This window comes from Wolffia australiana, chromosome 7 (assembly GCF_029677425.1).
Source record: "Wolffia australiana isolate 7733 chromosome 7, ASM2967742v1".
Lineage (NCBI taxonomy): Eukaryota > Viridiplantae > Streptophyta > Magnoliopsida > Alismatales > Araceae > Wolffia > Wolffia australiana.
In genome coordinates this window covers 4,832,129-4,848,689 of record NC_135841.1, presented here as the reverse complement: position 1 = coordinate 4,848,689, position 16,561 = coordinate 4,832,129, and the positions used below count along the sequence as shown (strand labels likewise).

Genomic DNA, 16,561 nt, shown 5'->3' with positions numbered 1-16,561 from the left:
CAAGCCGGCACTCGTATCCATTTCGCCTATCCTTTGCGTCTGTTTTCCCGATTTTAAGAAATCGCAATTATCGCTTTAGCTGCAAGAATTTAAAACTCCAAAAGTGCCGAAGAAAACTACCCGAACCTGTTTTCTAAGCCACGCGCCGACGAGGTACGGTGTTCTCCCGGCCCCTTGTTATATTATTCTATGCAGTATATTGTCAATCGTCTCCACCATGCTCGGGCTAGATAGGTGAGAGAGGAATAGAGAGATACCTACGATACTTGAGCATCTTACCAGTACGGGTTGAGCCCGTTCATTTTGTACGAGCCCCAACGGATTGATTTCGTTCGGCGCCGTAGAAACCCTCGTGATAACTTGCAAATTAACATCATTAATTAATGTATTTTTCATTATATTTGTGTGTTTTAATGACTATATTTGCATGTTATCATATTAAAATAAAGATAAATCACTTACACTTTCATTTTACTATTATTTCTGATTTTTTTATCATTTTTACATGGAATTTAACCTCATTTCAGTGAATAAATATTTTTTTCAGGGCTTTAAATACTTGGCTAAAGGTTGGTAAGTGTTTTTCTGATTTTTCTGGAATTTTTCCATATTTTTATATAATTTTTTGACCATTATAAAGCCAAGAAATGATTTTTATATATTTAAATAATACATATTTAATTTATTTGGCATTTATATATATATATATATTAAAGGGCATCCACGTCATTAGCCCAAAATTCGGGCGAATGAGTGGATAATTATTATTAAATAATAAGAGAGAGAGAGAGAGAGATTATTTTTTTAAAATACGCCCACCGACATGCACGTGCGCAGCGTGCATACGGCGTCGAGTTGCCACGTGCATTTAACGCACGCGGCAACCGACACACTTTATGCAAAAGAAAAAAATCAAATATTGCGGCTATTTTTGTCTTCTTCCGTGTACTTTACAAAAGAAAAAAATAATAAAAAATTGAAACAGGGCGACGTGGCCTCTTTCTGACCATTTAAAAGGGTTTCAAATACCCAATGATTGCGCGCAGACATGGATATCGACGATGAAAATGTCAAAAATTGTGGTGACTTTTGTTTTTTTAATTATTTATTTTATTTAGAAAGTGACGTGGCTTCTTTGTAGCCATTCAAATAGAAGCATTATTCTCCAATCATTGCGGGCGGCGGACGCGCACCACGATGTGTCAGAGCACGATCCGAGAAGGTGGAAAACGAGAAAAAATATGCCGACCAATAGAAAAATGCCACTTCCAAACTTCTTGGAGGAGAGAGAAATAAATCCAACGGCCTAGATTAATCCTCACTAAAACATTGATATCTAGACGTCCGATTGGGCTGAAATTTTGAGGGTATGTTCGTCTTTTCTCCCTCTATAATCCAGATGGTTGGATGTTTAAATGGAGGTCTGGAAATGGGCGAAAATCACTTTTGGAGGCTCTCCCAAGCATTTGGCCAGGAAGGACACAGGAGTGGTTCTTGAAGTCGACAGATCTTGCTTCTGCACTCAAATTTGTAAGTTTTTGATTTGTATTTCAATCATCTTCTTGAACGATTCTAAAACACCAAGGCATGGGCGAAATGTACATGCCCTAGAAGTTTGTTTTGAATGAAATTAGAACTTCATTTTGATTCTGATTCAAAATCTGATTTTTGATCCTTAATTCTACATCAATTTTAAACATTTCTGCTTCATTAGATTTTTAATTTAGGGTCGGATTTCATCTTTTCCCTAAATTCTTCACTTTCTCTCTCTAGATCAATTTGTTTAGTTTCTCTCTCTAGATTTCGATTTTTATTGTTTAAGAATTTAATTTAATATATAAAAAATCTAAAATGAAATTTGATTCGAAAATTGATCCAGATTGAAGTCCAATTTAAAAATCCCTTTCTTGATTATTTAATTCCCAATTTTAATTCATAAAAATTGTTTTAAAGTTTTATAATAATTGGGAAATTAATAATCTGAATTAATCTGATCTTAAAATTAAAATATTCTTATCTTGAATTTTCTGACCGAAATATTTAAAATCAAAATTAAGTCTTACTTAATTTTGATTAATTAAAGAATATTATCAAGCATAATTAAGATTTATTAATTGCAAAATTAATTCATCTTTGAAATAATTCATTGAAATTGGATAAAAAATCTTATTTGTTGCCTCCCTGTGGTTCGACCCCTTGCTTGCTCTATATTCTCTATATTTAGTGATTAAGTCGAAACGTCAAATCAACGACAAAATTACGTGTGTTTTTAGGCTTATCACCTCATCCCTCCAACGAGGCTCGAGAGGCCACCGTCGCCGTCACCCGGTGATTGGTCAAAACTAAGGGTAAAAATTGATCTCAAGTCGTTTGTAAGGATAGTTAAGTACCAATCAATAATTTTATTTCCTTACTAGTAGTATTTTAGTAAGGGTCGATCCCTCAGGGAGCTAGGTAACTAGCTAGGATGAATTTCAATTAGTATTTCAAGTTCAAGATTTGTATAAACCTCTTTTGTAATGTTTTTAGTGATTAAGCAGGTTTATGTTCAACTAATAAAGATGATATGAATTTTAGCAAGTGTGAAAAATTTTCCGTAAAAAGCTTAGACCGAGAATGATTTTTGAGAAATTTTTTCAGAATTTTTTATCGTCTCTAGGGAGAGATAAAAAATTCTGAATTTAATTGAGTGAGAAAAGGAGAGTAAGAGAGAGATAGTGCACAATGTGGGCGCTTCCGCCGCTGAATGGGTGGGCGGAAGGGCCTCTTGTGCGCTGATGCTTCAGCGCTGATGCTGGTCACGCAGGCGGAGGTCCTCTCACGTGTGGTGGACCAAAACGACGATATCTGGAGTTCCAGATATCTGTTTGACACGTGTGAGTAGGCGTTGGAAAGCTTGAGATGTTGGCTATCTGCCTAAGGATAGCCAAGAAGCTTAGGAAAATTTCAGGAGGAGATAGGATGAGAAGAAGCATGTAACCTTTTTGTCACACCCCAAAGGGCCCAAGGTTGTTTCTCCAGCTCCCTACCAACTGGCTTGAGATCCAGGACGCTCCTAGAAGATCCTTGCACCTCCAGAATGAAGGTGGACCCAAGAACAAGCTCAGAAAAGAAAGAAAGTGAACAAAACAATACTGAATTCTTGGATGCCCTCAAGGAGGGTGAGGGGGGCCCTTTTATAGGGATACATGTGTTTGTTTCAGCCATTCTTGGTGGTTGGATTATGGATGAACGTCCAGGATTGAGTTCTTGAGGCCTCAATCCAGGTGATCAGGCCCCAACCAACTAGATTACAACTGGCTATAGTTAGTTACAACTAACTCTAACCAATGGGAAGGGAAAAGAACAAGTTGGTTAGAGTTAGTTACAAGTCATCTCTAGCCCTTGGATTCGGGCTGGAATGGATGGGTGGATGGGTTCCACCTCATGGATCCTGGGCTGGATCTCGACCCTGGGCTCTCACCCAAACAGGATCTGCCAGCTGGAGTCACCCTCATGTGTCTTGATCAACCTGGAAGCCTCCAAGGACGTTCTAGAAGGTCTCCTTCAAGCTCTTTCATACCAAGCCTATCGATTGAGTCAACTCCACTGGTTAGCATTCATCTTTTTATTCATTGCTCCTTTTGACTTGAAATTTTTTCCCAAGCCTCAAGACTCCTTTCTTGACTTCCCCATAAAATTTTGTAATTTTATGACCATCAAAAGTCAACCTTGACCTGAAGAGTCAACGCACTAGGGAAATCGTTAGATTCATATCCCACTTGACCCAATGAGTCAAGTGGGGGTTAGAAATATCCCTCAAATCCTCTTAAAGGTAAATCCCAATCTGTGTAACTTGTGAAATGCATGTCAAAGCATTGATGGAAACATTAATTAAGTAGAAAATGTAAGCTTTTTAATCATTGGGAAAGTGAAAAGGCATGATCTCATTACTATGCAAAATAAGCATTTTTGGCAATGTTGTACTTACTTTTACGAGATTTAAGATGAATAATACTTGGAAATGACTACCCTTATTTGAGTTTATCACCCGGCGACCCCTCGGAGCTCAGAGCTCGACATTCTCATCGAATCGGGGCCCGCAAGTACGACCACGTAGGCGCATTTACTCATTCGTAGTTACACACCCATTAGGGTTTATCCATCAGATGACGTCGTTGACGATGTCCGACCCCACTATCTTGGTAACCGAGCATCAACTCAGTACCGACCTGACGACATCCTAGGCAATGTCCGTCATCAACCTATTTGTTGGGTTTAGTCGATCCTTAATTAAATAATCTATATGTTGATATAGTTAATTAATAGCGTTGGCCAATAATTATTATTGTGCCACTAAAGTTATTAACAAGAATAATACATGGGCATAGAGGGTCACACGCATAAGATCATAGGGGCATTGGTAAATATATTTCACTTTATGGGTTTTTGATAAAAACTTAAGTGAAATATAAATCGGTAAGGTGCGCTCCTTTAAGCACCCAGGCCAGCCTGAATTGGGAGCCCCCCTTTATCCACTCTGAGCTTCTCTCCACTCAACCAAGAAAAGCGTCTTCATGGTGAGAAGATCTTCAATACTTTCAAGGAGAGTTGAAGAAAACGTGGAGATCCAAGAACAACATGATCACGTGGATACTTCTAGAGGTTGAGCATGTGAACGATTTCAGAAAAATCTCAGAGTGAGCAAGTCAAGGGTGGAACATGTTTCCCACAAGGTACATGTGATGTATGATTTTAAATATTAATTATATTAATTAATAATCAGTAATCGCTTCCGCATTCATGGAAAAACCTATTTTCATGATTGAAACAAGGCACAAACCCAATATTTTCCAGCAATATTTCCTTGAATAAACATTACATTACCAATGGATGTTGAATTATTGAGTTTCAAATACCGTAAATTCATTGTTGGCAGAAGCCAATTTCTCGGGTCCCTGGGACCCTATATTTCACTGTTGGCAAAAAACAACTTTAAAATCCAAAATTTCTGGTTCAACATTTAAAGACACACCTCATTCTTTCATTCAAAACTCAATAATTTCTGTGGGTTTTGTTAAATTACAAAGTAAATGAAGGGAGTCGGGTAAAGAAAAATCCCATCTTGGACGAGCATGGAGCTTAGTCAAGTAGAATGGTAAATTCTTTGATCTTCAGCACATTGAGACCAATGAAGATAAACCTTAAAGGGCCCCTAGCCAATATCACCCAGCTGATGAGTCCGTTGAGCTGCCACAATTGGCGGGCGGAATTATCCTAAGAAACAAGTCCACACCATGCATTGCACAAAACTGCACATAGGAGATCATTCTTATATATAACTAGGGGGGCCTGCTCGTAATGCTCGCTTGACTGTCTCAGTCTATTGTCAGCCAATCAGCCTCACTCTCTTATCTGTGTACTGCGACGTGGGGTGAATAGACAACAGCTGGCTCAAGTCCCCCCTGCATCCCCCCACCCGTAGTAGGCTCAGCCCTTCCACACACACAGATAGAGTGAGAGAATAAAGAAAAAGTCAATGAAGCGAGCCCGAGATGTTGACTTACTCGTAGTGAGTCTCCTTGTCAACGATAATGTTCCAGCTCTCCCCCGTCATGCTCTTCCCGTATTGATGAACATTCTGCAAACGGAGAAGCGTTGTGACTAACTAAAAACGTAATCAAGGATAGCGAGCCAAGGAGCTACCCCTTTCCGAGGTGCTCTTCTCCCCAAGCTCTCGTCCATCCTAGAGATACTAAATATTCATGAACCAGTGGTTGCGGGCATCGGTGGGGGATGTATGCCACGTGGGCACCGACGCTAGAGAAGAATCTCTCTTCCCACTTGTCCCCCCACTTAGAGCTGATTTCTGTTTCAACTCCTCTGTAATCAGGGAGCTTGATCTTTGTTTCCGTCTGCTAGGGGGGCCCGCTCGCAATGCTCGCTTGGGGTAGAGAGAGAAAATGGTGAGTGAGAAAGAATTTCTTCAGCACCGAAGATTGAATTTAGTGATTAGAGGCATTCAGGCTAATCATGTGTAAGACGAACAATAAAAATTGAGGGAAGAGCATCCAAGAGTTCTGAAAGAAAAAGTGAATTTTAGGAATATTATGTAGAGAGTGAAAAACAGAAATTTTGTTAGAGCTATTCAGGAACTTCAGCAGAATGATGGAAAACATTGATGGAATAATAGATGAATAAAGAGGCCTAATTGATCTTCAAACTGAAATATCTTTGATTTTTTTTCTTTTCTTTTTTACGAAATATCTTAGATTTCTAAGGGGCGTTGTTTCTCAGATACTCCCTATAGAGAGTGGAGTTTTGAGATGTAGAAAAACATGATGAAAAAAATTAAATCAGAGCATGAAATTCGTGAGAGAAAGACATAATTGACTCACTTAGGGAAGGGAAGCTATCGACTAATAGAGGGTGTTATACTGGTGGATGTCTTTTTTCTGAGTGAGGAGGCATTCGAGGATGCACTCCTTGCAGAAGACGTGTCCCTTGGGGCAGCAGAGAGGGAAGACGAAGGGCTTCAGGCAGAAGCCACACACATCGAAGGGCTTGATCGAGTCTTTGCCGAGTCGTTCCTTATGCCTGCCGTACCCGAGTTTCCTCTTCTTGTCGTATGTGAAGAACACGAGGTTGTTGTTGTTCTTCGAGAAAGAAACCGTACACCGTCACAAATTTCAGGATCGAAGAACGGGAAGGATACACGGAGCGAGAAAGGATACACAAAGCGGGAAGGATACGCGGGCCCCCTCTTCTCTCTCACTCTCTTGTCAGCCAATCAGCGTCCAGAAGGGTACACTAATTCCTAGTAGTAGTATAGTAGAGATATTAATAGTATAAAACTGCCCTAAAATGGAGAGAGAGAGAGAGAGAGAGAAGGGGAGGGAAAGAGAGGGATACAAAAATATTATATATAAAATATAAATGCAAATAAACATATAAATGTATATAAATAAGAAGTAAACTAAAGAGTGAGAGGAAATAAAATGAAAAACCTCTGCTGTCAACTCCAAGGGGGTGGGAAATCGCCGAAGAAGTTCGCCTTCAGAGGTCGTAAATATGCGGCGAAGGCAGGCGGGGGGGGGGGGGTCTCCTTCTCTCTCCGTCCGCCGCCATCGCAATGTTAGTCGGACGGGAGAGCCTCTCTCGGCTCGTGGGGAAGAGGAAAAGGACGCTCGCCTCCCCTGCCGCCGCCTCTCTCCTTCACAATATCGAAAAGCTCGAGCCTGATTGCCATGCCCTAAACGACGGCGATGTCGGCGGCCGTGAATCGTCTAAGCGTCATGAATTCTCATCTGTTTTCGGCTCCAACTCCCCCAAGAATTCTCATCTGGGTACTCTTTTTCTTCTTGTTTTGTCCGGTTCATTGCTTCGGATTGCTCTCACTGATCGGATATTAAGGAGAAGAGTTCCCCATCTATTTATTTTGGACGTTCTTTGTTTCGAGTTGGCTTCTTGTCCAGGTCTAGTGTTCTTTGTTTCTTGTGCCTTCTATGTCAGTCAAATAGTTGCATTTAACATTTCTTATCATATGCCTTTCTATCTTTTTTACGAACTTGACGTTTATTTCTGCTATGTATTAACAGATATTTGTCTCTCGAGTGTCAGAAAGCGAAAAACATGTCAGCAAACTCTCCTCCAATTCAATTTTTTCGCAAAACAAAGCAAAAAACCATGTTCAAGTGGTTCACAGATACCTAATAAGCATGCTGAAGAATGTGAAACTGCTGTTGACGAAGAAGGGAAAATATCTGGTTATTTTGTATCTGAAATGCTTTTTGATCGTTCTTCTGAAGTTACCACATGTTCATCTGAATCGGAAATCTACCCTCCCAACAATGGGATGATGCATGATTATCATCCAAATGAGAGTAATGATGAAAACATGCGTGAGTTTACAAGCAGCCCGACTTTAGGAGCAGAAGGTTCCGAAGTTCTTTCAAGACCAGATGCCAACGTTTTGCCCAAAGACAAAGTTTGGAAAGGTGAAAAGTGTGTGGCTGGTTATGATGAGGAAGTGATTGTTTTAGACACATATATTGTTGGCCACAGATTCTATAATTTTGCTGATTTATGGCCTGGAGCCTGCGTTTCAGTTTCAAGGGAACCAGAAAATATTGTTGATCAGCACGCAATCAAGGTTTGCTTCTAAGGGTTCAAATAATATATAAGTTTGTTTCTTTTTTGATTGGTTTTTTTTTTTTTTGAACTAGGTTGTTTATGCTTTGTCCGGCCGGGAGCAGACTATTGGGTACCTTCCTCGTCAGCTGGCCAGATGTCTCTCACCTCTAATTGATAACTTTGGCTTGAAAGTTGAGGTATTGTGGATAAAAATTTTACCTGGATTTGACTTCAATGTTTACCAAAGTTGACCTTGTTTCTAAATTTTATATTGTCCTCGGTCTGATAGCGTATCCTTACCGTGCTTTGCAGGGATTTGTGACTTCACTGCCAACACATGCTCATGATGTGTTTCGCATAGACCTTGTTTGCCAGCAAACGATGACATACTGTGAGATGGATACTGAAAATATCCAGATTTTCCAATCCCTCTGGGAAAATTCTATCCACATCGCTGAATCTGAGAAATTTCTGCCAAACAGAACAAAGTATCAGCAAAACTTTCGTTTGATGATCAATGAAGTTAGAGGACAGTACCACCAGTTGTTAACTGATGAGGAGAAACGCTTATTGGGTATATTCTCATGTTGCTTCTCGCTATTTAATATTTGGGAGCTTTGTTATCATACTAAAGACTTCTCTTTGTTTAGATTCCTTTGGCGCATTGTCTGACGACAGTCAGAGGCTTTTTATACGTTTATATTCTCGAAAGGGTATGATCTAAAATTTTGTTTTTATAAGGGATGATTTCCCTCGTTTAATCTCTTTCATACATTATTCAGTCTAGTATATTTCCTTTGAAAAATATGGTGATGTGATTCATAGATATGTATCAGTTCTTGCTTTGAAGAGAAATCTTGAAGAAGAATGATCAATGTGGCAGAATTCAGAGTCCAAATCTTATCCATAGTAGCTGCAATCTCTAAGAGTTTGATAGAGGTAGAGAGAGAGAATCTGCAAATGACAGAGGCGTCCTTGGTAGATTCCTCCAGCCGCAGTGCCGTCCTGCTGCTCCAGCCTCCGATTTTTTCGACTGCCGATCTGGTTCGAGTCTTGAAAAATATCTGAGTCTACCTTCCTGTGCAGGACAGTCTATTGAAAAGTGGTCGGTCCTGTGACCGTCCGCTGATGGCTCGAGCAGCTGGCCATTTCCCTTGAGCTTTCTATAATTCGTTCTTGTGAAGAATGTATCATGATGTTATGAAGGTTCTGATCAGAACTGAGGTAGTAAATTCCTTATGTAGGTCCATGGTTTCGGCTATGCAACGTTTCTTACGCCGAGGTGGCAGATTCTAAGAAAGCAGTTGAGGAATTACAGTGTAATCATCTCTGAAAATGTGATGCACCTGGCGATCTATTTTGTCTTAATACATTACGCTGATGTTTCATTTGCAGCTGCCGGCTACGTTTCCCTATTTCAAAATGATCAAAATCTAGACAGAAGCGATCTAAAGGAAGTTATTTGCACGTTGACCGTACTCGAATTGCGAGAAATTTTGAGAATGATGTTGTTAAAGGTAGGTACCTTCGTCATGGCCAGAAATTTCACACTCTGAGTTGATTTATCCCATCTCCGGCTAGAGTTGGGGGCTTGCAAGAGTACTTCAAAGCCGTTTATATCATTTTTCCTTGTTTTTGGGCCCAGGGCATATCCACAGTTATTGGTCCTTTTTTCTCTCCACTGCTTTTCACAATTTCAGGGAGCATTTTGGATGACCCTTCCTTGATATGGATGTTGATCATAGAGCTGCTCCTACATTGATTCTTTTGGCTTCTGGTGACCGTGCATCATGAGTTATACTGCACGGACAGATACGGGTCAAACAATATCATACCCCCTCAGGAAAAGTATAGTTCTTTACTAATCTGATATGTGACTTGATCCCCAATCCTACGTGAGGGCAAACTCGCATTTTCTCTTCTACATATTCCCTTTAAATAGTGTGTCCCGCCCTTTAGGACGGCAGCCAGGAAGTATTTGAAGAAGTTTAAGCTCCTTGTCTCTTATCCTCTCAGCATCTCACTCCTGTCTCTCCTATGACATTCATCCTTATCATCGTCTTCAGATTGCTCATCCCTGGTCAACCCCTACCTCCTCCGTTTGGCCTCTCCCCTGACCATTCTCATGCCTCTTCATCCCAGGAACTCTCTTGCTCGTATCCCTCTTGAACTGCGTCCATCTCTATCCAATTGAGGTTTTCATTATTGGAATTACATCAAAGACGATACTACCAGCTGGTATGTACCAATATGTTCTAAGATGTATTGTTTTTCAGAAAGGCCCAAGGAATCGCAATAAAGATGACCTAATAGATATCCTCTGCACTTCATATGACGGGGGAATTTGGTAGGTTATACATATTTGTCTGGCCCATGTTCTTTGGTTTCCTAGCAGATGAACTGCTGAAGTACTTCTCAAGGGTTTTTATCTGGTCAGCACAGCCCTTCACTTCCTGGAGCAGTTTCAGAGATGGCAGGCAATTGTGTGAGGATATCTTCAATTGCCGACTCACTTTTATGGCGGGTTCAGGTAATTTGTAAAAAATATTAATCCAAAGTTGTTGAATGTTCATCCACTAATAGTTACTTTTTTTATTTTCTATACAGCGTCTTTTCTTCCTTAATGGCGAGCAGGATCTCTCATCTTTTCTTTTAGCTGATTTGGGGCTGGTGAAATACCCTACATACACTTGCAACATCTCCCTACCCATTTTTCACAGCCGAAATGATTTCATAGCATATGAAGAGGTAAATATTCTCTTAGAAACTCGTCAATGTTGTCAATAGTGTACTAAAAACGATGTCAACAGGCCATTGAAGTTGCTCAGATAATAGACGAGTCCCTAGAGAAAAACAACGTCGATATAGTAAACAGATGCATCGAGTTGGCTGAGGCATACCTGTTGAGGGGGTATGAAGCAGAAAATCAGAAGCAGTATCTGTACCATTTTTCGGCCTCATGGGTCTACGCGAAGGTCATCACTTTGGGGGTTTCATTTCTGGAGAGTGAGAAGAGGTATGAATATCTTCTGAAGCTGCCATAAGAGACTGGATCGGATCTATCCAATCTTTGCCAAATATTTCATGATCAAGAAAATCGATCGATCAGATTGACATGATCGTGATCTCTTACTGGCCCAGTTGATCACTTCAACAATCAGATGGTTTAAGAGATTGAAGATGGAAGATCTGTATTCTCCCTCTCCCCACAATCCTCTATTTTGGGGTCCTCGATTTGATAAGCGATCGGACCACTGATGGACGGATCACGTCATGTAAGCTGATCACTCATGGCGATTGATCAGTCATCATGATCCATAATCTAATCATTCATTATTGTTTTTCTCCGTATCAGTTCCGGATACCCAATCATGACCTATCCAAACTGATCTCGTAGATCCATGATCGGATATCCGTACCTTGCCATGATACATTATCTCCTCTTTCAACCTTTTCCGAATACTTCTGACTATACAGGTATGAAGATGCCGTAAAGCTCCTGAAGAGCCTCTTGCAAAACTGCCGACATGACAGAAAAAGAGGTTACTGGGCTCTCAGATTATCCGTTGATCTGGAGCACTTGGGTTTGGCCCACGAGAGTCTTTCAGTCGCTGAAGAAGCCATTCTTGATCCACTTGTGCGCGCTGGATCAAGACTTGCACTTCAAAAGAGAGTGCTGCGCTTGGGAAAGCCGCCCAGACGCTGGAAAGTACCTGCATTTTCTTCTGTTATTAGAAGAAAACTCCCCGAAGTAATCTCCACTTGGTTAAACTGATCGTAATTCTCTGACCCATGAATGGAAACTTATCTTTCGAAGACCAGCTAATGCTTTAGAACTTGGCATCAGGTGCATATTGAGGGCAGGCCGTTGAACTGTAAAACAGGAGCAAAGAACAGGTATTATGGATACAACGGTGAGCAATGCGGCGTGGAGCAACTGGCCTTGCAGTACTATGCTGCTGAGGGAGGGGGCTGGCGTGGCGTGCATACTGAAAGTGGAATCTGGTTGACCATCTTCGGATTGATAATGTGGGATATACTGTTCACGGATATACCTGATGCTTTTTGCACAAGATTCCAGGTATGATCAGACTTAATGTTGAGAATGGACTATGGAACAGGACAGAACGGTCTTCCGTTCTGTTGTCCGTCACAGGGCTTGTTGTTTTGTGCTGCTTGTAAGGGGTTGAATGGTGCGAAAATGAAGAGTATGACTAATTTAGTGGAGTTTGAGTCTGACGGAATGGAACAGGGCAAAACTGGACAGACCTGTAGTTTGTAAGGGTTTCATTCCATTGCCGTTACAAGGTGAGGACGGATGACCATTGCAGATTGGGTTTTGGCCGGACCCCTTTGTCATCTGTCCGCAAACTTGAAGATTCAAACTCAAAGCTTACTAAAAATTAGTTTAATGGCTTATGTTTCCCGTTGATCTCTGAAAGAATCGGAGGCCGTCAATAACTTTAGCTTTCATCTCTTCTGTAGAACGATGCTTTTGTTTGCTGATATTATCAGTTCTTAGTCTTGCTTTCCAATCTAGAAACTGTGAAGCCAACTTCTGCCATACTTCATATGGAAGAAAGTTAACTGATTTTTCTTGTCCAGACTGCTCCACTTGATCTCGAATCAGACAACTTTTACTCATCTAGGAGGGATTTGATCGAGTCTCATCTCCAGAAGATCCAGGACGGCATGGCAGAAGAAATCTTGATAATATCTTGGGAGTGCCACCGCAGCACAGCCTGCCGGGGTGTGAACTGGGACCGTCACGAGCTGTCCGATCTTCGTGCTGCAGTTTCATGCATTGGAGGGCGCAGCCTGGCCGCCATCTGCCGCCTTCTGGCTACCGATTACAAGACCTGGTCCAGTGGGATGCCGGATCTTCTTCTGTGGCGCTTCCACGAAGGTGTCAATGGCGGGGAAGCAAAGCTTGTCGAGGTGAAGGGGCCTAGAGACAAGCTCTCTGAGCAGCAGCTTGCATGGATGCTCTTCCTCTTGGACTCTGGAGTCAACGCCGAGATCTGTTGGGTTCGTCCGACGATCAAAGCTATTTAAAGCTCCCTACTTATCATTTCCAGCCGTCCGATTAAATCATCACGAACTTCTTCCCTCAGCCTCTCAATTTCAAATTTAATTCCTTTTTGAACTTTCCAGCCATTTTTAATACCATATGATTTTTTTTACTACTTTAGCCATTTTTTGTAAGACAACAAAAGGCAGTGAGCAGCAAGCAGCAGGTGAAATTTCACTAATATTTATTAATAAATATTTACATTGTCGTTTTATCAGATTTTTATATAATTTTGAAATCTGAGACTAGATAACAGGAATCCAACCACTATGAAATTAAGTTCCCTTAATTGACCTCCCTTTTCTATTCGCAATCTTCAGTCTATATATTCTTGACCACATATTTCTTTTATGATGAATTGACACTTATTTTTAATCTGCTGGAATCAGAATTGTGATATTTTCTCAATTCATGTACCAAATTGCATGATTCTAAATCCCGTTGACTCTTCTGGCCGCTGGAGACAAGTTTTTCTTCAATCTGATTCCTGAAAGTCAAAAATTGACCTGTAAAAAAACTATAAGTTACTGCATCGGTTGAGTTGACCGTAGGATTTGTCATGGGCGGTCGTTGTGTTCCTTCAACTTATTCTATCCTGCAAAAAGTTGAACCATTCTAAATGATATGGATTTAAAATTAACAATTTCATAGCTAGTAACATCTTGAATGGTCAATAAGCTCTTAAAAGATATTCATATTGAATAATTTCATCAAACGATCTTCCTACAAATTTATTAATCTCGCATCAAAAGACATGATATTAAATTCTATGGATTCATGCTGAACTTAAGAATAACTTCTATGTTTCAATAAAAACCTCAAACTTGTTAGTAACTAGCACCATGATATTATCTTCTCTCAAAGGTTTATGACCATACAAATCTGCAAAAAGTATTCATGCCCCCCTGTATCTTCTAAAAAATTACACAAAATGTAATAACTATGGATCCTATGGATTTGGGCCAATGTTAACAAGAATAATCGAGTTGGGTAAAAACACAAGGAGGCCTGCAGATTGCTTCGATGAGTGAGGTATCTCCCTTGATGTTTGATTGTCATTTTACATAGAGAGAAAAGGATGGGAGAGCCTCAAAATTAGTTCAAATTAGCCTTCAAATACCAGATGGGTTAGTCTATAATTTCTACAAATAGCAGACAATAAATGCATTACACATAAGACATAAACTAAGATGGGGTAACTCTAACTTTGAACTTGCATAATTGCAACTTGATCACTCATTTCATTAGCCATAAAAGATAAGACCAATCATTGATTTTTCTCTAGGAATTTAACAGTGACAATTCATGAACATTTCTGGAAGATATCTGACATCATCTTATTCAATATATTAAAATGTTTAAGTTTATTCATCTATATCGAAGCTCTATGAGATAATCCACTAAGACAGGTAGATAGGTCCACATTGGACATCAGGTTTCACTGGCTAAGTGAGGTTTGAGAGGCATACACATTTTACCAACATTATAAAATATGGTTATCTACAAGATGTATGATTACAGATAGTCTTAAATCAATGACGTCCCATTGACCATAATGTCAATTGTTAGGTGTCTGCAAATACATGAAAACAACCATAATATGCAAAAATTGGAATTTCTAGCTAATGCATATATATTTGGTTAATTTAAATAATAACATGATAAATTCTAAATTAATAATACCAAAAACATCTAAAATGTATGGAAATATACATTCATTTATCATGTTATCAGAGGCGGACCGGATCAGCGGGCGTGGTGTGGCCTGTATAGGGCTGACTAGTGGGTCAGCCCAATTGGGCTTGGCCCAGCTAAAAACATGATTTTTTAAAAAACATTTTAAAGGGGCTTGTTCGACCAGGTCAGACCGGTTCAACCCAGTCTACCCCCTCCTGGACTTAGCAGATTTTCAGCAAAGTCTCATAGTGGGCACCACTGTGCTTGTAGGGCGCAGCGGCGGCACACGCACGACCGGCAGTCAAATGCACTTGCTGGCGCACACGCGCTGCCGTGCAACTGATGTAACACGAACGCCAAGAACGGATGAAACATGTACACCGCAGGGGACAGACCCAGAACATGATGCAATGCGATGTAAATGACGAGTTAAAGAGTTAACGGGAAATATGTCATAAGTCAGGTGATACGAGATGTAATCAATTGACAACATGTGACGGGTTTTGACACGATCAAGCTCCCAATGACCCGTGTGTCAGTTCAAATGATCCAACGTAATAGGGAACGAAGGTTGTCCAAAAACGTCCACATTGTGAAGTAATGAATCCAATCAGGCACTGTCAAAGAAACTTACTACTATGATAATTGATGGCTATTTCTCAACAGGAATAGATTCGCTCAGGGCAAAGGAGCAGTTGGAGACCTATATTGAAAAATGTAATAAATAGTGTAAAATAATTAGGGAATGAACGAGATCTGCAGTCGTGGCCTGGAGTCTTTAGCGTTCGTTGTGGCTGATCAGGAAGTCTGAGGAGAGACACGGGCGCGAGTCGAATGCAGCAGGGCCCGGGAATGTCACCAAAGCAATGATGGTGGGAGGAGCTGAAGATTGCCACACACCAGACCAGAGGTTCTAGCACACAAACCCATAATAGTGAACACTGAAAATATCGGTGGCAGCAGAGATCCACGGATCCACATCAAATAGAACAGTCCAACCAGCCAGATCGGCTGGATCGGTAGGGCCGAGTGCGGTAGGAGGGCGGTCGAAAGATTCCGGCAAAATCACAGTAGGGTTGATCGCAAGGTGCGGACGGTGGGAAATTAACACAAAGTAAAGATAGCACGTAGGGGCTTGAAGTTCGTGTAGCGGTGAAGATCGCTAGCCGTTTGTTGGAAAATCAGAACATCGTCAATTGCCTAATTCAGAGTGATCCAAGGCTGGAGGCTGCGAACAGAGTGGAGATCGAACACTTACTTTCCAGAGAGGCCAGCGATGCACGGCAGAATGAACGATAGTGGAGCACGACCAGATGAGAAGAAGTCGCCGGAAAATACACTGTGTTCGTCAATCGTAGGCGGGAATCCAGTCGGCAAATCTTTCTTCGACTAATTGGGGCTAGAAGATGATCGGCGATTCCTCCGTTGAATAAGAAGGGAGAAGACGAACCATGACCCCGTTGCTATGGCAATGTCGACAACAGTTTTTTAGTTTGATGAGGTCGACACTGTGGGGCGAATCAGCGCCGTAGTTAAACACCAACACAATGATCAAATCGAGTCACAACTCTGACTGAGATAACTTCAGCGATCTCTTCTTCTTCTTTTGAAAAATCTTATTGAGAAAAGAGAAAAAAACAGAACAAACAGATAACTTCCGATAACACAAATGAGATATGGATTTTTCAACAAAGATAAGCA

At 40.8% G+C, this 16,561-nt stretch overlaps 1 protein-coding gene and 1 long non-coding RNA gene across 3 annotated transcripts; one reads left to right on the top strand and one right to left on the bottom strand.

Annotated features, from left to right (window-relative positions):
• The first annotated feature begins 6,998 nt into the window (after positions 1-6,998).
• LOC144706141 (zinc ion binding/nucleic acid binding/hydrolase) lies at positions 6,999-13,298 on the top strand. Of its 2 annotated transcripts, XM_078579038.1 has the most exons (14): positions 6,999-7,325; positions 7,578-8,131; positions 8,205-8,309; positions 8,425-8,686; positions 8,763-8,825; positions 9,357-9,431; positions 9,508-9,629; positions 10,389-10,459; positions 10,555-10,642; positions 10,720-10,860; positions 10,923-11,128; positions 11,590-11,863; positions 11,960-12,193; positions 12,718-13,298. In XM_078579038.1, the coding sequence occupies exons 1-14, from the start codon at positions 7,112-7,114 to the stop codon at positions 13,165-13,167; spliced, it is 2,859 nt and encodes a 952-aa protein (XP_078435164.1). In that variant the 5' UTR covers positions 6,999-7,111; the 3' UTR covers positions 13,168-13,298. The 2 variants fall into 2 exon arrangements, with proteins under 2 accessions (XP_078435164.1, XP_078435165.1); XM_078579039.1 differs by lacking the exon at positions 9,357-9,431.
• A 39-nt stretch (positions 13,299-13,337) lies between these two features.
• LOC144706142 (uncharacterized) lies at positions 13,338-16,557 on the bottom strand. The gene is made up of 2 exons (XR_013582181.1): positions 16,119-16,557; positions 13,338-13,778 (listed from the first exon to the last, which is right to left on the bottom strand). It is a non-coding gene; the product is annotated as an uncharacterized LOC144706142 (long non-coding RNA).
• Between the last annotated feature and the right edge of the window lie 4 nt (positions 16,558-16,561).